The 24,471-nt window shown below is 44.4% G+C and overlaps 1 protein-coding gene across 1 annotated transcript in view; it reads right to left on the bottom strand.

Annotated features, from left to right (window-relative positions):
• Nucleotides 1-351: 351 nt before the first annotated feature.
• Nucleotides 352-24,471, bottom strand: part of Mindy4b (MINDY family member 4B) — a 35,751-nt gene continuing 11,631 nt past the window's right edge. The window contains exons 5-12 of the mRNA XM_076573765.1: nucleotides 24,021-24,112; nucleotides 21,428-21,593; nucleotides 20,745-20,810; nucleotides 17,510-17,580; nucleotides 15,387-15,459; nucleotides 14,565-14,726; nucleotides 2,194-2,374; nucleotides 352-628 (exon numbers count right to left, since the gene is read on the bottom strand). Of these exons, the coding sequence (XP_076429880.1) occupies nucleotides 486-628; nucleotides 2,194-2,374; nucleotides 14,565-14,726; nucleotides 15,387-15,459; nucleotides 17,510-17,580; nucleotides 20,745-20,810; nucleotides 21,428-21,593; nucleotides 24,021-24,112 (954 nt within the window). The 3' untranslated portion in view covers nucleotides 352-485. The remainder of the gene's footprint in view (nucleotides 629-2,193; nucleotides 2,375-14,564; nucleotides 14,727-15,386; nucleotides 15,460-17,509; nucleotides 17,581-20,744; nucleotides 20,811-21,427; nucleotides 21,594-24,020; nucleotides 24,113-24,471) is intronic.

Below are 24,471 nucleotides of genomic sequence, written 5' to 3' on the forward strand. Positions count from 1 at the left end.
TCTCCAAGCAGGAGGAAGCTCATTTCCACTTTCCTGAGAAGAATCAGCTAATGTGGCTATGTGAAGTATGTCCTTGGAAAGGAACACCACCCTTACCGGGAAGCCTTGAGGAGACTTGAGCTCTTGCCATTGCTAAAAGCTGATGATGTATTCCTGATGACTTCATCCCCAAATGAAAGTGAGCTCCCAGCTTCGGTCTTAGTGAAGTCTCAGAAAAAGAGCAGCTTGGAAAACATGAAGAGGAGAGACCATGTTTTCCCTTCTGAATTAAATGACAGAACCACTATTCAGACCCCGGGATAAAATCATTCTCAACAGCACTCATCATGATTGCAAAGGACAGCCAAGAGAAAAATGAGAAACTGCCAGTGGTATTTTTTAGTGGGGCTCATGAAAGGGGATTGTAGGAATTAAATGCTCACCCCTGCACTGGACCCTGTCATTCCATTTGTTCTGACCCTTCAGACAAGTTTCTAGTTTTCTTTTTAGAAGAAGGGAATCGTTCCATTCCAGTTGACAGTAGCCTCTCTCCATTTAGTTCTGACAGCCATTTCCACTGGAGAAAATCGTCTTCCTGATCCATGTTTATCCTCACGGTGCTCCCCTTCCCAGTGATGGGAGTGAGTGTCTGAGGATGGAATGGCAACATTGACATCCAGGCCCATTGATCTATTCCCAAAGACACCAGCACACGAGGAAAAGAGACAAGGTGGGTGGAGCCGGCCCAGGAAGCCTTAGGACTCAATGGAGGGAATTCTTGCAGATGGTGTGTCGAAATACCTATTCAGAATTCGTCTGTAGGAGCCAGGCTTGCTGTGTGTTGGGATGTGAATATTCATGTCATTTAATGCAGCATGATGTGACACATAAGATCAGGCATTTGTCACTGATATTATCAGGAAACAGGTGAAGGGAAAGCTCCTTGCTTTTTAAGAAGAGATGTTCACTTGGGGGTAGAGTCTAGGAAGGGAACCTGGAAGTTGTTTTCAAGGCCTAGGTTTGTCTCATGTGAGCCAAGTGACATTTGAGAAGTACTTCAAATACCATCGCCATGCTTCATTGATTCATTTAGTGGCTAAACATAGCAACTGTACAACTAAAAATAGATATTAGAGTACCCGCTTCATATGGATGTTTAATGCTTGTGTTACATACGCCCTCAACACAGTACTCAGAATAGAACATGGGGGATGTTTGTAAGCTGAAAAAAAATGGAGCTTACTTCATAGGTAAGATAAAGTAAAAATGATATAGATATAATGTGGCCAATGTCACACTAAAGTACATGAGTTAATATGCATTTCCCATAATTAAAGAAAAAATAGGAGCTACACAGACATGTTCTTAGTGCCATTTCTAGATGCAGTGAGAACAGCAGAAAGTGAGTTGACCCCAGGCTTCTGATGCTAAATGCAAAGTCAGTCATGGACAAAATCCCCAAAATGGAGCCGAGGTTGCTGGGCAGAAGTCAGGTTTGTCCACTGTTACAATCTTGTCAAAGGTGCCAATGTTTAAAGACACCTTAATATTAATCATTTTTCCTCATGAATTTAAGGAATGGGAATTGTAATTGAGACAAAAAAAGAAAAACAAAAGCAAACAAACACAAAAAAACCAGTCTGCCTGTCTGTGTTTCTCCCAGGACCTGCTAAAGGTTTGCTAGAACGTATGCGCGGGGGAGTCCCTGCATCTGGCTCATAGTTTGCCCTCAGAAGTGTCTTTTGAATTAATATGAGCAGAACTGCATTCTTACTTCAGCTGCTCATGTTACTGGATGATCGCCTTGTGTTTGCCTGTGTGCAGGATTGGCCAGGTGGAACTGTGTCTCCTTTGCCTCTATACACCTTTCTTGGGGCATTGGACACCTCAAACTTAAAGACAGGGCCCTGGAGAAAGATTTCTGGAAATCTGACTCCTCAACCTTTATTATCTTATCTAGAATTTATTTTTCTGTGTTCTTTCTAAGGCTAACACACACACACACACACACACACACACACACACACACACACACACACACACATTTTTAAGCCCCCCATGACAATGGATTTAGGCCTAGGCTGGGGCTTCATTCTAGAAACTGAGTCTGAGTATGTCTTGCAGTGGTAGCACAAATAACCACACAGCTGTTAAACAACGACAGCCACATCTCTGAGTGCACTAAAGCACACACTTGGAGTCTCAAGTGCTCACCTATTGTAAGTTGCACAGGCTTTTTCTGTGAGGGCTGCCCACTGTAAAAGTGCAGATCAAAGACACGCTCCATTTTCCAGTCTGATAAGAGCTGCCTGTTTGTGCAGAAAAGGATGCTGTAATTTCCACTGATGTTGCACAGCCAAATAGGAAATGTGGGAGTCTTCAGCATGCTGCCCACCTGGAATGGGAGAGGAGAATGCAGATGAGCATCTAGATCTTTCTAAATAACGAAAGATGCTGACACCTTCTCCCGTTTAAAAAGAAGTTCGGAGCTTCTTGTTGCACATGTAGCTTGCTGGCCATTGTATGTGGTATAAAATTCAAATCCAAGGCTTTATGGAGAATGACTTTACACCTACAAATGGTTTGGAAGAATAGCAATGCCTCACTTGGCTCTGAACAGACTGTACTTTTTAAAATGCAGTGGCCTCAGGGAGAAGGCAAAGCTTTTCTAGTTTGGCTTTAAGGTGAGGTAATGTAAAGTGAACTATAAATATAGATGTGGAAAATGAGAAAGCCAATTCTGTCTGTGTCATTGGCTAGTGTAATTGCTCCCAGTGTAATTCCCAAGATTGGGTGATGTTCCATGCAGCAGACGTCAACTTTCTGGTAACACTAACCATTTATATTGGAGGAAAAATCTTCTAGGAAATGTAAGAAAGACACACTTGTGCACACTTAGACCTACGAGTTGGCCTATAGATTAGATTACTGGTGAAGACACAGATACAGTAGAGTATATTGTTGGTGGGTTGGAATGGAGAACAGTGAAGAATTCATCCAAGTTAGGTGAAAGTAGAAAAAGGCAGGCTTAGTGCATGGCGGTGGGCAGAGCAGAGACAGAGTGGCCTGACACAGGATAACGGACTGGTCCTGTTTGTATGTGGGAGCCGCTCTCTTTTCAGTTTCCTCCAGCCTCCTGCTATGCAAATAAGGGACCAAGCATGGCAGTTCTTATTGGTCAATTCTTGGCTCTAGGGTTTACAGGATAGCAACTCTGTTATAAGGACATGGTTGATTTTGATTGTTTTTTTAAAGTGGTAAGATGGATCCTCCAGAGGTTGATACCAGTCGTAATATACGGTTCAGTAGACCATGACACTGTAGTATGTTGCACTGTAGATGGCCTAGAAAGTTTCCAGTTGTATTTTGTGAACTCAAGGGACTCCTATAGTGTCCCAGACTTGTTTGTTCCCCACATTTGTGCTTGATAGAACAGCAAGGCCAATCTTGGGTGCTGGGACTGAGGGTCTTTTCTTAAGGCTGAATAGGTTTGTATTATCACTGTTCTACTGACTGTAGCTGTTCTGTCAGGGCACCGTGGGAGGCAGTCATGAAGGGGAAGTTGGCTGGTCCACAAATAAATGTCTGCTGGCCTGTTCTAAAGGCCCTGTTGACAATGGATTGTCTGCTGGTATTTGCTGGAATCCATGCCAAAGCATCATCAGGACCTAGATTTGTTTCTATATTCTAGGGAAGACAAATTTGACAATTCAGTTAAAACTCTGGGCACCAGACACAGGGATCAGGTAGATGGCAGCCAGTGGTTTCAGAAGAAGGAGCAGCCAGAGGAGCTATTCAAAGTGTTTTTCCCAAGACAGCCAGCCCTGGGAGGCTCTCTTTCAGATTTTAATGGCTTGGCTTTTGAGTCTTTCTTTTTCACTACTTCTTAAACCGTTTTTGACTTGTGAGTACAGTCTAGAGCCAGACAGATGCCTCCTTGAGCAGCCATTACTAAATAAATACCATAGCAGTTTAGGGGGAGGATGGACCAACTCAGTCCTGTATGATTGGAGGACATTTGAGATGTAGTCTAGAGGGCAACTGAAGCCAAAGGCCAGAGACAGGTACCACAAAGAGTTACTAGGTCTAAGGTTCTGGACAGATAGGTTACAGGGCAGGTGGCTAGCCCCAGCACTGGGCAGTTCCCCTTCTTTCATGACCTGTAAGGAGAAGGGTTTTCTTAGGGCCAAGGGCAGTGGCTAAGGCCTGTTTGTGAGACTGGGAGCCTTATCCATACTGAGGCCTGGTTTAGAGATTGCTCTTCTGGACCATGTAGGGTCTCAAAAAGAGGTTTAGCCACAAGTCCAAACAGAAATACAGATATAGCAGTCAGTACCTGCCCTTACCAGAAAGGAACACAGTTGTTATTTATGCCCATGTCCGAGGTTGATTCCTTGACAAGCTGGACAAGTGTCACAGAACTGAGAATCAGGATGTACTTGGATAAAGAAGGCATCCGTGAAGTCAGGGACTAAACCTGGGTATTTGTCCTGAGAGAGTATAAGATTTGGTTCAACAAGATATGGAGCAGCCATGATGGCTCTACGTCTTGTCCAAGTTGGTTGAGGACCATCAGGCCTTTGTCTATGGGTGTTTCCAGGATTTACAGGGGCAGTGTAGGTTGGTGGCCTAAAGTTATGAAAGGAGGCTGTAGCCATCACTGGGCCTCAGGCTTGATGGGGTATTGGGAGCACCAAGGAAAGGAATTAAGAACCTCGAGAAAAACTTTCAGGGGTTTCAGACAGCATCATCCAGGCATAATGATGTCCCAGGCTTCAGGGGAAGCTTTTGAAAACAACTGTATTGCCGTTTCTGAGAAACTTCACATTCAAGATTATTAAAGTAACTTGGAGTCCTTGTTGAATCCAGGAAACTAGAAAGGGGCCACTGATGCAGGGGAGTGAAGCTGAAAGGGGGAATAATGGGGACGCAGGTTTAGGTGGGGAGAGGGATGGGAGGATGTGGTAGAAGGGGGGTGAAGGGGGTAATTAGGGATATTTGAAAAGGTCCATATGGAAAGTATTTTATAATATATGCCCATATATTATATGCTATATGTATATATATGTATGCTATTATAAATTGCTATTGGATATCTACCATAACTTAATGGTGAGAGCCTATTGCTTGAAGACACCACATACTTTGATCACAGGACATGAAAAAAATTAAGTTAGAACTGACAATAAAGCTTCCTCCCTGATGGCTAGCTTTTATAGTACTGGAAGGTGTTATGGAGGCTTCCAGTGGGATAGGGGTGGTCATTAACAGTTTTACCTAGATGTGAACCTGTGGGTTTCAGTAATGACTCAGTTGGCAAGATATCTCATGGGTATAATAGTGGCATGAGTGTTAAAGGGTTAACTAACTACTTTCTGATAGGATTTAAGGTCTGCTCCACAGGAGGAAACACATGTCTGGTACTTTAAATATGACCAAGAACCCATGTTTGGAAGCTCAAAGGCAATGGAGTGACCCAACTGCTATTATTTTGCTAAATGGCCATAGTATCAAACTGTCTTCTAAATTCGAAACTCTACACCCACAGACGAGTGCAAATCTCAGACATCATCTGAGAATTTCTTTGCACAGTGGTTGGTGGTTAATGCAAAAACTCACAACTTACCAAAGTATAGAAAATAAATGTCACTGGAGTGCTCAGACACCAGTGGGACATTTGTATCACCCCTCCCCAGCCAAGGCTCAGGGACCTTCTTTGAGGAAGGGGTAGAAAGACTGTAAGAGCCAGAGGTCAGGGAGGGCTCGATGGAATCAGTGTTATCTGGACACAGTAGGATTTCTGCACTTATGAACTGACAGCAGCAGTAGTTGCCTGGAAAAGATCTGCTGAAGATCAAGCCAGTTAACATTATAGCAGGGAGGAGCTCACAAGCCCCTGCCCCTGACTGAGAAGCTATTGATAGTTGATGGCTTCTGGGGGAGGGACAGCCAATTTTCTTTAAGGGTTTGGCCCCTAGTAGGTTGGCCATACTTCAGTGGGATTAATCAAAAACAATATCCAAAAAATATGTTTCCAAGGGCATAAATTTTGGAAAGTAAAAGTAAGTATGCTGTAGAATAATTCTTCTGTATACTGTAAAGATTTGTCACTGGAATTGGTTTAATAAAAAGCTGACTGGCCAGTAGCCAGGCAGGAAGTATAGGTGGGACAATCAAACTAAGGATAATGGGATGAAGATGAGTCAGAGGAGACACCACCACATGCAGAGGAAGCAGGACATGTAAAAAATGAGGTAACAAGCTATAAGCCATGTGGCAGAGGGTAGATAAGAAATATGAGTTAATTTAAAATGTAAGCATTAGCTAGTAGCAAGCCTGAGCTATTGGCTGATCATTTACAATTAATATAAAGCCTCTGAGTGATTATTTGGGAGCGGCTGCTGGTACAGGAAAACTCCACCTACATAAGTATACCCTCACATGTTTTCCCACTATCTAAACTTAGTTGTAGAATAGGTAACTTCATGGCCTTCCAATTACATACACAGCTTCTACAGAGATGCATAGTTGTGTTTAAGAACCTGGCTGCATCTGAGTCAGGCCTTCAAGTCTCATAACCTGCTGGTGGTGACCCTGCACCTTCAAAAGCCCCTGGGTGTCATAATATTATAGTGCATTTCATCAATGATGTCTATCATTTTTAAAGGCAGGGAAGCACATTTTTCAAAAGAAAGTTTTCCACCATTAAGGTTTAAATATTAAGGATTTTTTTTTAACTTGAGATGGTGGCTCATCAAGTTATAATTGTAGTACTCAGAAGGCAGAGGCTGGAGGATCACAAGTTCAAGATCAGCCTGGGCTGCACAGTAAATCCTAGACTAACCTGAACCATAGAACCTTGTTCTTAAAATAAGAACAAGGAAACAACAACAAAGTACCAAAGCATCTTTGTTTTTTTCCTATTTAAAGAGACAAACATGAGCTACTTAGAAAACACCATGATTTCTGCATGAAGTTGGGAAGAGCAACTGGCCTCAGAGCTTGTGTTCCTGGAGTGGAACAGTCCCACATTACCCTTCCCTTCAATCCTTCAGTGCTGTTTGTTCAGGAACCAACTCTATTTTACAGAAAGCAGGCTTTGTAAGATAATTACATGTGTTATAGACTCAAGTTTTACAGGCTAATAACTCAACACTTTCCCCCCCTCAATAGTTCTATTCAAATTGCTTCGTTTGCTTTAAATTCTTCCGTTGTGAGCAAACTGGAGTTAATTTTGTCGTTAAGTGTTTCACTTTTGGTTACCTAGAAAAATTTTATTATTGTTCTTAAAGTGAGGCTCCTTCCAGTTAATAAGTTAAGAAGGACACATCCCTAACCCAGCCAGGACACACTCACAGCACACGCTCTTCTATCGGCATGAGAATTGGTGCCTCTAATCTAAGGGTAACCTGAACGTGCTGGCTAGTTTTATGTCAACTTGACACAAGCTAAAGTCATCTGAGAGGAGGGAAATGCCTCCATAAGGTCAAGCTGAGAAAATGCCTCCATAAGATCGACCATAGGCAGGCCTGCAGGCATTCTCTTAATTAGTGATTGATGTGGAAGGATCCAGCCCATTGTGGGTGGGGCCACCCTGGGTTGGTAGTCATGGGTTCTACAAGAAAGCAGCCTGAGCAAGCCATGGGAAGCAAGCTAGTAAGCAGCTTCCCTCCATGGCCTCTGTATCAGCTCCTGCCTCCAGGTTCTAGCCCTGCTTGAGTTCTTGTCTCGACTTCCTTTGACGAGGAACTGTGATGTGGAGGTGTAAGCCACACTGAATAAATCTCCCTGTCTGCTTTCCCTGCCCATTTGGCTCTTTTAATGGGCTTACTGAGGATGGGTGGCTGAACCTGGCTTGAGCCACAGATGGCTGTGACCCCCAAGTTTGAAAACAAGCAAGGCCTGCAAAAAATCAAAACAAAGCACCTTCTGGTTGAATCTCGTCAGCCCTCACCCCAACCCCTGCCCTGTTCTTGGCATTCCACATGCCCATGTGACTGACATTTTTCAGTTCAAGCATTTTAATTGTTTTTTGGATAGACATGGTTTACCAGTCGCCCCTCCCCCTTCACAGGATTCTAAATATATTTTATTGGTGAGATTCCACCAGTTCTGAATCTGTGCATGTCGCCATGGTAAGAAGGAAATTACATTTGATACAGTGGTACTATAAATAAAATACCTTTCTCCTGAGGTTCACTCACTGTGTAAGAAGCCAAGTCGCTTGAGTACTACCTTCAGAAACCAAACCCTCTGTAACTCAACCCTTTCTTTAATCCAGTGAAAAATGATAAGGACCGGAAAGATGGACACATTCTGACACCAGAGAGCAAGAATTGAGTCCATGTAGGCTTTCTTTTTGTGCCACTGGTACAGAATTACTTAGGAAGTGCCTTTGCATAAGGCGCTTAACATTGCAAGTCCCAAGGCCCCAGTGTGGTAATATGAGTAAGAGAACAGTGTCAGAAATGTTGCGCGGTCTTCATTGAGCCCTGGTGATTTCATTGAGCCCGTGTCTAACTGTTAATGGCCTGGCTTTCCTCTCTGCCACCTGGAACCCACAGTTGATCTAACTTCTCTGGCAGAGTTTTCAGGTATGTTGTAAAAACAAATTAGATCACGCTTGCAGGGTGTAACCTTGATGACTTAGTGGCAGAGTGTAGTGAGCATCGCTTCATTGGTTATTTTCAAGGTTGGATTTCTTCCCATCAGGCTCTCCAAAGGGAAGATGTAAAGGGAAAAAAGGGTACCATTGGGATGGAAGCAGGCACTGCCAGGGCTGCTGTGGGGATGATTCTGGCAAGACCTAAATGACTTTAGTCCCTTCTAAAACTCAGAGTTGATTTCTCTTCCCACTGGCAGGTGTAATGATCACGTGAACCTCCTAAGGCTTTCCAGATGGTGTTAAACTCAAACTGCTTTATGTTCTCACTTAGGTATTGGAGCCTCACACTAAAACTTGTACCTTCAAATAGAAAAGTAACAGGGAGGCTTCAAAATAGTGCCTCGCCTCGTGGGGTGCTGGCTGCTTCCTGCAGGAAGGCCGGTGGGCTCTAGGGGGCTTGCCATGTCGTCTGATGAGAGCGCCATCCTTTTTTCTTTCTAAATCTCACCCACTGAGCTGTGACACTGGGACAGAAAGATGTGTGTGTTTCTGCAATCCCTGCAGTTTTATCACAGAGGAAGAAAAAGACTGACTTGGGAAGACAAAGGCAGAGCTACAGAATGGGTTTCTCCTCAGCCACAGAACCCAGCTGTCAGGCGGCATGCAAGCTGCCTTCTGAACTTAGAAGCCTTTCTTCTGCTAGGTTCTCCTCATCGGTGCGAACACATGCTATTCAGATCTATTGCATCCACCCCGGACAGGACCCACCAGATGCCCTGAAAGCAATACACACTCAGTTGCACAACTATGGGTCTCATGCAGCGCCATCATACCTTGGAGCAGAAAGGAAGGGCCCTGGCTGTGAAGGGTCTTTGAGCCAGCAGCATGGGTAACTATCCTGAAACCTTTTCATTTCCTTTCTCAAGCAAATGCCCGCTTTGCAAGGTGTTTCCATCCCAGGCTAGGATGTTGTGAAATATTTGATTTCAGGGTTGACTGGAGTCAGCGCAGGTGGGTACTTGGTAGGCACACATCTAATGAGGGGGGAAAGTGTTGATACCTGATAGCTGTGATCTACCTGTCCAGAAGCTGGATGGGGGCAAACACTGTAGAAAGCATGTGATTCATAAACTCATAACCTGTGATTCATAAACTCATAACAGCTTTAGCTTTAAACTACTCAGCTGTCATACATTTTAAACCCCCTGCCACTGTCAAAATGTTAGAGCCCACCACAGTGCATCTGTAGCAAATACTAAAGGTTGTGTAAGATCAATCTGCATTTCTAGCTGATTTTTGAAAGTGCTAATTATAGCATACAGTTCCAAGAACTAGTATTTCTACATTTATAATTTATTGGAAAATGACTGGTATGAAACAGCAGAGACCGTGAGCTTTGAGTGTAGATAGAATAGGACTCACAACCCTGCTCTGACATGTAACTAATCAAGGCTTTGGGCCAAGGTCTTCTAACTCCCTCTGGCCTTTCTAATCTCTTAACTGGAACTGCAACCAACTGGAGTTAGGATTATAGTTTTGAGTTATAAATGGAACAAGACGTCATTGCTAGGAGAAAGTCGGGCAAAACTAAGAGCTCTCTGCCCATGGCTCTCAGCACTACAAAGAATGAAGCCACTCCATAATATACCCCCTAACTACTATCCACCAGGGGTAGTGAGAAATATACATGAGTATGTGTGCAAAATTACGTCAATGCTTCATGAGCTGGGAATTGTTTTTGTCCTGATACAGGGAGATGCTATGAAAAGAATGAAAAAACAAACAAACAGACAAAAAAAACAAAACAACAACAACAACAACAACAAAACACAAACCAACACCCCCCCCAAAAAAAAACACTTAATGTAGAATCAACTGTGTAATGTGCATGTTTTGTATATCCATGTTTCAGAAGCTTAAGAAAGATGACTGTCAGCCTGTAGCTGCTCTATAGCACATTTAAAAAAAAAAAACCAAACTCCAAGTGCATGACAGCAACATCATCATAAACGTCCTTAGGGTTTCAAGCCATTAGTGTACAATTTGAGGCAATTTTCACTGAGGGCACATTTGCAGGCATCTCCCTGGGGAGAGAACACTGAGTCCAAAAACGAAGGATGAAAAGTCACATTAGTCACTTTCCCCAAAGCTGGAAGCATTTTAGATTTGATTTCAATGTAGATCTTAAAGTGACCCCAGGCAGTCTCCAGCCTCTGCCCTACTTGGAATTGGCAAGCAAGCCTTTGGATGGCGCCCTGTGGTCTCCTACATCGTGCCCTCTCCCCAGCAGGAAAGCTCTTATTTTTTTCCCCTATGTGCTGTGTGCGCTCAACTACCTTTAAGGTCCTTGAAAACATCCCCCTTCTTATTAGAGGATATTTTAGGCTCTGCAGGTAATTTTCTTTAGAGCATAGTTTAGTGCTGGATCCCTGCAAATTCTTCACTCTGATGCGCTCTACCTCTTCGTGGTGGCATTTTCTCTGATGTGGTCCTGTTCCTCAGACCAGCTTAGCAGCTGCTTTGCAAACACCTGTTCAATTTTAGCCTCAGATAAAGCCGGCAGCTTGTTCCCAAAGCCTTGTAAACGTTAAAAGGGAACAAAAGGCTGCCCACCTCGCCAGCACTGACGAGGCGAGGATATGCTGTTTCTTGTAGGGTCTGTTGAAATAGCTGGTCTCCCAGTTCTCCTCACACCATGGAGTTAATCACAAAGCCAGAAGATTTTATTTAATTTCCTCCTTCCTTTAGAATAGTAATTCTCATCTAGGGACAATTCTGCCCCTGCCACCCCCGGTGGACATCTGCAAATGTTTGGGGGTGTCATAATGGGGGTAGAGCACCTGGTATCTAGTGGGTGCCGCACAAGAACTTGCAATGCACAGCACAGCTCTACAGCCATAGACAAATATTCACAGTACCCAAAGATGAGAAGCACTACCTGGGACAGAGGTTTCTAGTCCTCACTGACTGTTAGGATCACCTGTGAGATTTGACTTCCTGTCCCAGGGTCCCTCAGATGAAGAACACTGTTTGGGGTCAAAATGGCTTTTCACTTATAGAACTCCATGCAAAATGAAAAGGCAGGTACTCTTGTTAAAAACTTAGCAATGCAGAGCTCTGTGTGACAATACAGGTGCCTTACTCATGAAGTTAGTGCTCATGAAGAAGTTTGAGGATATCCCAGGCATCAATAATTTCCAGAGCTTTCTGAATGGGCTTAGTATGCAGTCAGGTTGATATCATTGCTAACTAGCATTTATCACTTGTATTGTTCTAAAACAGCAGTTCTCAACCGGTGAGTCAACACCGCTCTGGAGGTCAAACAACCCTTTCACAGGGGTCAACTAAGACCATCGAAAAACAGATATTTACAGCATGATTCATAACAGTAGCAAAATTACAGTTATGAACTAGCAATGAAAATAATTTTATGGCTGGGGGTCATCACAACACGAGGAACTGTATTAAAGGGTCACAGCATCAGGAAGGTTGAGAAGCACTGCTCTAGAATAATCAGCATATGCTTCCTGTGGCCCACACAGGACTCATTTTTGTATCAGGACACAGATCCCCCCAACTAAGCGATGCTGAATAAGCCTAGCTCACTGAAGCATTAGAATGCTATTCATTGTCATCTGCCAAAAATCTCATATGTGCACAGAACATTTTGGCTTTCCATAGGGATTAAGATTCAAGACTCTGTTTGCTTCCCACCATCCTAGAGCTCAGAGATCGGGAGAGAGTCATCAGTCATCAGCTCAGAAGGATAAGACTGGGCAGGTCTTGCCCCTGCTGAGGGCTCCAATATCTTATTTTTCTACCTCTGTAGGAACTACCTTGCCTTTGCACCAAGGCTTCTAAACATGGGAGGGGTTGTCCACTGCTGGCATGTGACATAGAAGCCAGTGGCATGAGAGGAAACTTTTAAAATGAACATTTATTTATTTAAATGTATATGGGCCAAACAATTGCTTCGTTTGTCTCACCACAGAAGTAAAGGTTAAAAACGATCTTAAAACTGGGTTGATTTAAGAAAAAAACAGCAATAGTAGCACAAGTGATGTAGGGGCATGATGCAAGTTATAAACTACAATCCTGTGAAAGAGCTTTGTCATAAAAGACGAAGCCCGAAAATTATTGTCATTTTTGTGGTCCACCCTTGGAACTTGATCTAGCAAAATTTCTCCATGTTTTACAAAACAGAATCTTAGCACATTGCTGAGATCTGAGACATACAGAATGTTAGACCATAGACATGCAGTGATTATGTATGGCTAACAGAAAAGCAAAATACATAAAATGAACCCTTATTTCCGCCTGAGTTTTCTTCATTATATTTACTGAAGTCTAAAGTGAACCCCCAGCTTTTCTAGAAAATGTGATTAGGGACTTTATGACTATAATCCATCTGTTCTCATCCAGGATGTACCAAAGTTTAGTCTTTACCATTCATGTAGTGGTATTCTTTGCAGCCATTAAATGCACTAAGGGCTGGATTCTTACTATGTTGTGGATGATTGATTGATAATAAAACACTGATTGGCCAGTAGCCAAGCAGGAAGTATAGGCATGACTACCAGAGAGGAAAATTGAGAGAACAGGAAGGCAGAGAGGAGGAGACGCCAGCCTGCCGTCCAGGGAGCATCATGTAAAGGCAGCAGGTAAAGCCATGGAACACGTGGCAGTATATAGATTAACAGAAATGGGCTGAGTATAAGAGTAAGAGCTAGCCTGAGCTAATGGCCAAGCAGTTTAAATAATATTAGCGTCTGTATGTTCATTTTATAAGTGGGCTATGGGACTGCCAGGGCTTGGCGGGACCCGGAGAGAAAAATTCTAGCTACATTACTAGCATACAAAGATAAATGTGAGAAAGGTTCCAGGACAGTAACATAGGGTTACAGATGAGGAAGAAAAAGAGAAGAAACATTTCTGAAAAGACAGACCACTGGATTAAATAATTAAGGACCAATAAGGAAACTTTCAAAACTCATTTGTGCATAAAAGCTACCAGCCTGCCATGGTCAGGTGCTATTTTCTTGATGTCATCCAGACACATGCATGAGATGCTGGGTTTGTGAATAACACACACACACACATTAGCAGGACACAAGTAGAACAGTAGGTGAGACTATGGTTTTGAAGGCAGCTTGTGAGAAATTCTGTACACATGAAGTGGGAACAGGAGAACTGACAGACAGGCTAGGTGGCTGAGCAGGGCCTTGTTTGCCACCAGGGTTAGGAGAGGATGGACATGGGCGCCTCCATCAGAGGGAACTGCCTTCCAGGTAGTGTCACGGTTACTCCAGAGAAGTGCTACTTTCCACAGCCCTTGCTTCTGCTGGGTGTCAGGATGAAAACCGTGTTGCAACACCTCCTAAGCAACTTCGGTTCAAGGTCAGAGAAGAGCGTTTGCCCTTTCAGTCTCCATCCTTTGTTCTCAGCTTGTCCATGCTTTGCTTCCTGGCTATCAGAAGTTGTATATCTGCTGAGCTGAAGATGTTTGTGACAGGCATATCAAAAATGGGGGGCCCCATTCTAGTATTTAAAAGAATACTAGAATACAGGAAGCATATGTATTCTCATTTGCATACGTAAAGGATTGGGAGGACACCAACCGCCTGGCAGTACTAGGGCTGTGGCTACCTGGAAACTTCCGTCCATCTGTGTATTTCAAATGCTTTTTCAATAAGCGTTCACATGTGACTTTCATTATATATACTTGGTAGGCATTAAAATATGTGAAATAAAGTATGAAGAGCATAGAATTGGATGCTTCCATTTAGATCCTGAGTGTGTGTGTGTGTGTGTGTGTGTGTGTGTGTGTGTGTGTGTGTGTGTGTGTGTGTGTGATGGGAGTGAGTTATACCAAAGGTACCAACAGGGAAAAGAGGTTCAGATTTGAATTAACATAGACACTTTTAAACCTGGCAAAATACTTGCATTCCGGTCATAGAGATAAGAGTCAAAACACACTAACCTGTAAGAGTCGGTCACCCTCAGAAGCGTCCTTACCCCACTGCAAGTAGCCGACATCACTGCGGGTCAGGACTCCGTGTAATGTTTCCCCAGACCTTCCTTTCTCATCGCCGTTGAAGACATTTGGACTTGCTCTCCCAGTCAAAACCATGTTTATAACTGCCTAGATTGAATGTTTTGTTAATATTTATACTTTAGTAGCAATGAAATGAAGACCATTTCCTTTAAAAAGTATGACAGAAATGGTCTGGGATGCAGCTCAGTGACAGAGTGCTTGCCTGTCTGTCAGGCCTAAGGGCCTAGATTCAACCCTCAGCACAAAAAGATAAAACAATCATGTTAAATGCCCGTTTTACTAAAAGAAATGCAGTTATGCAAGCACAGTTCTGGAAAAGCACATGTGTGATATGAAATTGGTAGAATTAAAATGACATTTTTTTTTGTTTTTACTTTTTTCCTGAGTCTTAACCTAGAACTCACCCCTCCCCCCACTTACTAGTCAGGTTTTCTTCCTTTATATTTGTTTTAAATGTTTCCATTGCTGTGACTTAGGAACATGGAGCTAAAATGTTGCATGCTGTTTGTTTTGTCAGATCTTAGGGATACGTGGTGAGTCTTGTCAAGGCATCATCTCTGTTTCTAAGATCTCTGGCTTTTGTGGGTAATCCGGGAAGGACTGTTGAAACCAGAAGGCAGGGTCTGATAGCAGTATTTCATCTTTCAAAGACAGCACGACCAGGTTTTGCTCAAGAAGAAAATGGAACTTACTTAGAGAGCAAGCCTGATTCAGAGTCTACAAAAGAAACCCCGTCTTCCCACCTACCTGCCTGCACAGGATGCTTCCAGCACGGGACTGCAAGAGATGAGTGGTGGTGACATCCAGGTCCTTCTGAAGCCTGCAGGATGAGGGGAGCTGTCAGCACCTGGCCCCAAACAGTGATCACATCGGGGAATACAGCAGGAACAAGGCCACTGTCCCTTGCTCATGCCCTTCATGTTTCTACATGTCTGAGGACTAGGACCAGGGTTGCAGGGGTGATGGAGAAGCTATGGTTTGGATGGTGAAGTAAGGAATAAGTGGTCAGGAAGGAAGACGCATACAGACACATACATGTCCTACAATAGAATTCCTGTGTATGCTCTAGATGGATTCCAGGCTCACTAGAGAAGAGGCTTGTTCTATACAACCGATGTTTCCAGACAGTGTGACACATGACCACACCAGAGAGTGTTGGCTTAAAGCGGGACTGAACAGACTCGTCAAGTGGAAACCAGAGTGGCTGCAGCTTCATTTCCTGTCTTAAAGATCAGAGACCAGGGGTTGGTTCTACCCTTGACCATATAAAGCGGTCTGTGGCTCTTGTCAACGGAGAGAAATATAGTGCTGAGATGGAAACAGTTTGTGTTCTTGAGTTGACTTATCCAGAGATTGGAGGGCATGCCCTCTGTAAATGACATGTAACTGAGGATAGTGCTATTCAAAGTACAACGTAAGAGAAGGTGGTATAGATTTGAGCATTTACATTTTAGTAGTAGCAGCTAAGCACGGTGGCACAGTGCTATAATCCCACCTATCTGGGAGACTAAGGCAGAAGGATGATGGCAAATCTGAGTTCAACCTGGATAATTTTACAAGAGCACGCCTCAAAAAATAAAATGAATCTTTTTTAAGTGGCTGGGCATTGTAGCTCAGTAGCAGAGTTTGCCTAGTGTTTGTGATGCCCTGTGTTCTAATTTCAGTATGCACACGCACGTGTGTGTGTGTGTGTGTGTGTGTTTCACACACACACACAGTTTATGGTGATGCATTTATTTAAATGCATGGTTTTAGTTGTTAATCTTGGGGTTAAACCTTAGGCCTCATACATGCGGGTCAAGTGCTCTAGCGCTGAGGTAGATCCTTAGTCCCCTTTTGATAAAACCATGACACACCTATGGAGTCAGAGGACAACTTGTGAGGATCCATTCTCTCTCACACTCTGATTCTGTGGCTCACATTCAGATCCCAAGGCTTGGTGACAAGTGTCTCTTACCTGCTGACCCATCTTGCCAGCTCCCTAGCCCCATTTCGCTCCTTATTTTGAATTAAAATGACACTAAGTTGCCCATTCTGTCCTTAAACTTACCCTGTAACCCAGGCTGACTTTGAACTTAAGATTCCCTTGACTCAGCCTCCTGAGTGACTGGGTTTATAGACCTGTGAAGGCATGTCTACTACATCTTTATCATAGTAAATGACTTAAAGAATTTGCTTACTTATTAATGTTGAAGACACTAATGGGAAGAATATTAATGTTTAAAAACAGGTCTACACTTAAATACGTGTTGATTTAAAGAACTTACTAACTAAGTAATGACCAGCCCATACAAATATGATTGTCACAAAAGACAAGCTTCAGGAACACTGCTGCAGGTCTTGTAATTCTTCCCTCCCAAGAGCCCCTATGCCTTGTCTGACTCTCAAAATCATGTGTTTCTTTCAGAGTCTGTAAAAAAGTCTACCTCTTTCATGAAACTACTGTGTATTCTGGAGGACCCTTTCTCCTCTGGAATCCACCAGGACTCATTATCTCTATGCCATTTGGGATGTCAGGTGCTGCCTGGGTTTCATCCACTATTTCTGGGTATATCTGCTGTCTTCCCCAGAGTGGAACCCACAGAAGATGAGCCCCTCATCGTCTCTTATTATATTTTCCATGGTGCCAAGAACAGAACTTTGCATAGCATAGACAAAAATTAGACATCTGAGGGGTTTTTGTGGATAATAAGATATTCACAAAGGACACCTTGCCTACTCATATGGATGAATCAACTAAAGAAAAAGACATGTGGGCAGAAGACTAACCACTGGATAAAATAGGGAATGAGAATGTTTTCCTACCAAGTTCACATCTATGTGATCCCAATCCTGTTGGCAATGCCTGCATGGACGTTTGTGAAATTTACCTCTCAAACGTTCTGGAGAAGACCAGGCTGTAGAGGAACAGGATGACACCATGGCTTCTTTCCCCTTGGAACTGTGAAAACCAAGACCGACACCTTTGCTTAAAAGCACTGTGCATAGAGGGCACACATGTGGGTATGACTTCAAGGTCTAAGAAAAGCCCGCCCCTTTCCTAGTGACTGGAAGAGCGGAGGTTCTCTTCTTCCCAGTCACTCCCTTCTTCTTCACTCGAAGGCCACCCATGGGCCAACATTCTCTTGGTCTTCAACTTAGCCTTTCCTTCTTCCCCTTCTGTTTAGTGGTCCTCTTTAAATCCTGGCTAAGATGGAGTCTGTTCCCTAGCAGGACCCTTGGTGCCACACTGCGCTGACCTGCTTTGCTGAATATGTCTTTTCTACCTCACGGAATATGTCGGGTACCTCACTGAGTTCAGAAGAAGCAGGGGACTCACAGAAAGAGCTTTGGCATTGACAAGTGAACAAAGACAGGTTTCTTCATCAGCTTCTTCAGTTTTATCTGCAACTTTCACAACTACTACATTCTCTTCCCCCAACCCCTGGGATCTGTTGCAAAGGTTAAATGGAATAATGTACGGTACACATCTTGGTTCTTGGAACATTCTGAGTCCATAGACTCTGTCCCTCTTTAAGGCTGTTCTACCTAGAACTTTGAAAAGGTAATTTGTGACTCCATGGATCATATTGAAACTGTCTGATCAAATCAATCCTCTCCAGGGCTAGCCTTATCTTAGCTTTCTGTCAGCTTTCTCCTCACTGCAAAGCAGCCCCTTTGCTGGCCTTCCAGGTGTCCAGGCCTAAAGCCTCCTTTGAAGGCACAGCAACAGGAAGGCTTTTGACAGGACACATTTCGTTTTCTTCATGCATTAGCGTGTCTACATTTATATCTGTATCTTGGTAGAATACAGAACCCTCAGGCCTGAGAACGGGTTCCAGAGACATAGGCAAAAGACAGGACTTCAAATGAGTGTTCTTTGGGGTATAAGAGATATGGGAAGTGTGGGGCCTGAGGCTAACTGGAAAGCTGTTGTGTATTAGTTACCTCATTGCTGCTACAACAATACCACAGACTTGGTGGCTGAAAACAACACTGAATGATTATCTAAGGCTCCAAACCCAGCATGGGCACAGCGGTTCTAATGGAGTTCCTAGTCTAACCCCTGGAGTGTGGCTTTCTCCAACTTTAAGAATCTGTCCTCATCTCTTCTTCATGGCCCACCACCTAGTCTTTTCTCTATTCTTATGCCTCCCTAGCTTTCCTACCTCCTTCTTCCCATTGGTAATGACACTGGTTAATTAGGCACACAGTGCAATCCAGTGTCCTCCCCCATCTCAAGATTCCGAGTCACATCTGCCAAGTCCCTTTTACCAGGTGTGACTCTCCATCACCCTGTCAGCATATCTGTTGGGATTAGCAGCCTGTCAGTTAACTGAAGACGTAAAAGAATGTAAGTTCAGGGTTGCCGTCTTTTCTGGGACGAATTTTGATTCCACAATTCTGTTGTGAAATTTCCCGATTGTTTTTTTTTGACATGTACAGATTCAGATGCCTGTACCACTAAGCAGGCTGGCACTCTGCTCATATGAGACGATGTATTTGATTTCCTAGGGTAGCTTTCACACTTTATCAGAAAATCGAATGTCCTAAAATAATAGGAATCCATAGCCTAACAATTCTGGGAACTGGAAGTTTGAAACCAAGGTTCAGAGTCAGGCAGTACTTTCTCTGAAGGCCCTGGGACAGGGTCCTTCCTGAATCTTCAGGCATTGCTTGCTGAAGCCATTGGCACTCGTTGGATCGCAGGCCTATTACCCAGACCTCTCTCCATTTTAGCTATGTCTCATGGCATGCTTCCCATGAAACAGCCCGCAGATTTCCCCTTTTTACAAACTATCAGCTATTGAATTCCAGCTCACCTGATGCAGTCTGACCTCTTGCGAACTCAACCACATCTTTAAATGACTACATTTTCAATCAAGATCGCATTCCTGGGAACTTCAATCTGTGTTTTTGCAGGGCAGGAGGAAGGGGCCTAGGACCTCAGCATTTCACTTGACTGAGGAGGTGGGGTGGGGGGGGTCACCTGACAGCAGTAGTCCTCCTGCCCACAAGCAGCCCTCAGAGCTCTACGTTGAAACCTCTGTCTAAATAAAACGGGGTGCAGGACAGATGCAATTGATAGTAAGTAGACTTTGAATAAGGTCTGTTGATTACAGTGTTGTAGCCAGAAGGTTTCTCTGGTCCTGCCTGGAAGGGATGCTCCCCTCACTCAGGAAATCGTGCCTGGTCCTCCTTAGCCAGCTTGGGTTGGCTGGCTCGGGTGGCCCTTATGCCTCCCCACCAGCACAGCATAGTCCTCATGGACTTAAGACATTTTCTAATCATGCCTGCCCAATTCTTAGTTTTGGATGGGGGAACCTGTTTGTAGCCTCAGCTCAGATTCCTGACCAAAACCCTGTCTCCATTAGTTTAACCAAGATAATCTACAGTGTGGATGTAAGTACCCATGCCTTAGTTCTGTGCCTCTATTGCCTTTGCAAGGGGTTTTTATAAATCTCTGTTCTGCCCATGTACTCTGCAGCGCTTGGCTTCATGGTTAGCCTGCTAATTATCCGCTGCTTACACTGGAGGTCTTTAATTCTTTAGAAAATCCTGTTTTGTTTTCTTCTCCTCTATAGAAAAGCCTTTAAATACCACCTCCCACTTTTCTGCCATTCTTATCCACTACTTTGTCCCCTCTTTACCCAGGCTGGAGAAGAGGCAGTGCAGTGGTGGATGTTGTGAAGGTGCTCAGAAGAGGTGAACAGAAGCTGCCTTGCAAGGCCCTAAGTCTCTCACTTGAAGTCAATGTGACACGTCTTTGACACAGCTTAGTTTGCCTCCACTTTTGTTTGTTATTCACGAGATGAGGTGAGCCTGCTTTAACATTTTCCTCCCCTTCAAAGAAATCCTGGTATCTGGCCTGAAAGGTGCTGTTTTCTAGGATTGATTAGCTGAAGGACAGAGGCGTCCATGAGTGGCTTCTGTGTGATCTGGCCTCTGTCCAGGCTGTGAGGAGGGAAAGGCAGGCTTGTCTGTCTCCTGTTCTGCCCTTCCTTAGCCCTCAAAATGACCTGGTTTTCTTAACAAGCACCATTAGAAATATGCTTTTTAAAAGAATGAAGATCTAGGTAAGATCAGTTCCACATAAAGGGATTACCTCAACATTTAAACACTTACACATTGTAAATGATCATAGATGAATTTCTCAGCGGCTTCTTTCTCTGAAAATTCAAACAGCTGGAGCTATAGATCGGGAATTGAAGATAAAATGAAAAGGAAGATGAAAGGCATCCCTCTCTAAGAGATATCATTTCACTGTTATTACCTAAAGGGAGGTTTTTGTTTCATTATAAAATCACATTGTGGAAAACTGACATCAAACACAAGGCCACATAAAACATACATGATAAAGCTGGGTGGTGATGGCATCCCTGTTATATCCCTCAATTTTGAGTCACTATAATATCTCAAATAAAAAAACTATGAGCAGGTTTTTTTTCCCCTGATAGAGTTTAACTGTCTTTATGGTAACAGATAGAGAAATGCAGCTAATGCTGATTTCAGAGGTGGATTTTTCTTTTCTTTTTGTTGGTATGCATCATACTCAGGGCTTTGCAGAACATTTTACCACTGAGATATCCTAAAGTCCACCAGACCAAATGCAGTAGATTCTTGCTTCAAGGGAACTTTAGGAGGAATTCGCCATTTTGGCCACCAGTCACTTACAGCCCTTGGTGACTGCATCCTCTGAAGGTATCTTTGGCTCGTTCAGGTCCTCAGTGGGGCTGGGCTTCCACACCCATGTGCACACTCAAGCTCCACCGGCTCTTTAGCTAACACAATGGCTGGAGTGCACTTACCCTCTCAAGGAAATTGTTGCTGGAGTAGTCAAGAATCGGAGTGCTATTGATGTCTCTGGTGACAAAACAGACGACAGCCTTCTCAGCTGCTCCTGCAGTCCACAGGACGTCGGCCAGAACGGCAGCTAGAGCTTTCTCCTGCTCGCGCTGGCTCAGGTTGCATAAACTGCAATGTGGGCGGGGCCAGGGAATTCAACAAGGGAATGAGCAACCTGGCCTCTGATGTTTATGTCCTCTTGTGAGTATGGGGGACAGCCCGCTGGCTTCCCTCTCAGCCTGCAATGTGAGGGTGTTGCAGGACAGTGTGATCTTCCTGCTTGGGCTATAGCTTCAGTCTCCACAGCAGCACATTAGTTCTCTCAGCGACACCAGCCTGTCTCATTCTATACACCCCCCTGTTTCGTCTCTGAACTTCAAAATGGCTCACCCTGAACTGCTGCCAACTAACGCAGTCATTTTTCAAGTCCAGCCCCAAACAATCCTTGTAGTTTCGCCTCCCACATGTCCACTTTGCAAAACCTGTTCCCCGATGGAACTCCAACCACCCCCTGCACATTTCATTCCCATGCCTTTCCCTCAGGCACGTGCACATTCAGTTTTCCCAATGCCCCCTTTCCACCTGCTCCTGTCTTAAAGAGGTCCACGTCAGCTCACCCTTAGCCACTGCTCACCTCACTCAGTACTTTGCTCGTATTACCTCATTTAACCCACGAAAGTGCTCTGTGGCAATACTAGATTTGTTCCTGTTTTAGAGGTGAGGGAGTGACAAACAGAGGCTGAGTAATTCAGGCCACCCGGGTCCTGAGTCTCTGCTCTTTACTACACAACTCAGGGCACTAACGTGCCCCGAGGACCTCCAGCTTCTCGGGAAGAGGGAACATTCTTTATTCTGCTTTTTTTTTTTTCCTCCAAATTTTAACATTTGGCTCAAAGAGAAACACTGACAGAGGCTAGCAGTCTTTGTATTGTTTGTCTAGCTCTTTGATGGGACAGAATAACTGCAAAGCTCACACAGACAGAATGACAGAAAGACAATGTGCTCACAGGCAGGAGAGGGGACTTGTGACGGGGAAGGTTCTGGAAGGCGACATGGAGCAGGGCTCCCAGAGCAGTGACTTATTTACATGTATTCAGTGTCCTAGGCCAGCCAGCTGCTAGGCTGTGTGCTTATGCAGTGAATGGCTGTGTGTTTTAGCTCAGATCTCTTGTGCTCTCACATGATGAGTGTGTCCCCTGTAGTAGGCGTTTTCTACAGTCCTGCCTGGCCCATGGTCAGGACAAATCTCTCACCTGCCACTCCCGCAGCTGCTCAGACCCAACCAAGTAAACACACAGAGACTTATATTTCTTATAAACTGTATGGCTGTGGCAGGTTTCTTGCTAACTGTTCTTATATCTTAAATTAATCCATTTCTATTAATCTATAAGTTGCCACATGGCTCATGGCTTACCAGTACTTTACATCTCACTTTTTATGGCAGCGTCTGGCAGCGTCTCTCTCTGCCTCAGCCTTCTACTTCCCAGAATTCTCTTTTCTGCTTGTCCCACCTATACTTCCTGCCTGGCTACTGGCCAATCTGTTTTATTTATTAACCAATGAGAGCAACACATTTGACATACAGAACATCCCACGGCAGTCCCCCATCTACTTGGGGTCCTGCTCCTTGTGACTCCTACTTTCCAACTTTTCAACCCCCAAAATGACTAAATGATGTACTTTCCCTTGGGGGGGGGGTGGCCAATGACTGGCTGGGGTGGGAAGTAGAGAAGCCCTGCCTCTCCACTGAAGGTGGGCAGACTGAAGAGCTAAGTGTGTTCCCTAGCTCTGCCTCCCATCTCACTGAGATGTCTGGGGACCACCTCCCCCCTTTGGCGCTTCTCCCTTCTTGTGCTGTTTCCTTGCCCTCTTATAGAGGTCTCCTGAGGGTACCCCCTTATTAAATCGCTTGCATAAAGAATTTGCATCCTGGGCTCTGTTTCTACCGCACGTGGCTATTCCTGGTCTTAGAATGTATTGCACCTTGAACTCCTGTTTTAGGTGATAACTTATCTTGCTGGAGGATGATGCCTTTTTGATGAATTATAGTCCTCTAATATCTAACGTAGGGATCATGAGAGAGGTTTGCTAGTTTCTAAGTTTCAGCTGATTCTGTAAGAAAAGGGCAAGTACAAAACATTGTTCCATTTCTGCCAGTTGAGTAGGAAGATGGCCCCCTCATTTGCCAGTTCCTTACATCACGGCTTGAGTCTTCGTAGGGATGGGAGGTTGGACCTTCCCATCTAATGTGGAAACATGAGCACACCTGAAACCTGGAGTTTCACCTTACTTGGCAGGTGGTCTGCAGTAGAGCATGGAATCTGCCAAGTTTATTCTGTAGGTGAACACTGAATGTGACCTCAGGAGAGCTCTCGCCCCCCCCCCCCCCCGGGGGGGGGGGAACACCCCACTCCTCTGGGAGAACCTGAGCCATTTCTCTCTTCAGGGACTGGACATTGTTCCTGAAGCAACCTGAGAATTTCATTGCGACTGTTTAGCATATGAAGATTCTAGGTCATTAGGCCACCTTTTGTGTGCTAACCACAGTCCTCTTACCTGTGCAGGTTGCAGTCTTTTCGCTCTCTAGAAAACAGTAAGTGTTTGATGATGGATCCTTGTACAGCCATCTGAATGCTCTGGGCGCCTCCCTGAAGTAGGTAAAAAGAACCATGAAGCGGGAAGGGAAGGCTGGAGCGGGCGCTACCACTCTAGAGGCATCCTTGCAAGAAGTAAATCTTAGAACTGGGTGCTGTCCTTGCCTGTGCCTCTCTGCACCTTCCCTTCCTGTTGTCTCCTGGGGCTTAGCAAAGGGACCCGCTCCTCCATGTCCCCCTCTCCGTGGCCTATGACTGGATGCCATCACCAAGCTAGAATCTACAGTGACAAGCTTCCTGCCCTCAGCCTGCTGCCTGGGGGTCAAAGTTCTCTCCTGCCTGCCGTCACTGTGCCTGGCTTCACACCACACTTTGACATGGGAAGGAAGCAAGAGACCAGTTGGCTGGCTACT

The sequence above is a fragment of the Peromyscus maniculatus genome, chromosome 6 (genome assembly GCF_049852395.1).
Source record: "Peromyscus maniculatus bairdii isolate BWxNUB_F1_BW_parent chromosome 6, HU_Pman_BW_mat_3.1, whole genome shotgun sequence".
Lineage (NCBI taxonomy): Eukaryota > Metazoa > Chordata > Mammalia > Rodentia > Cricetidae > Peromyscus > Peromyscus maniculatus.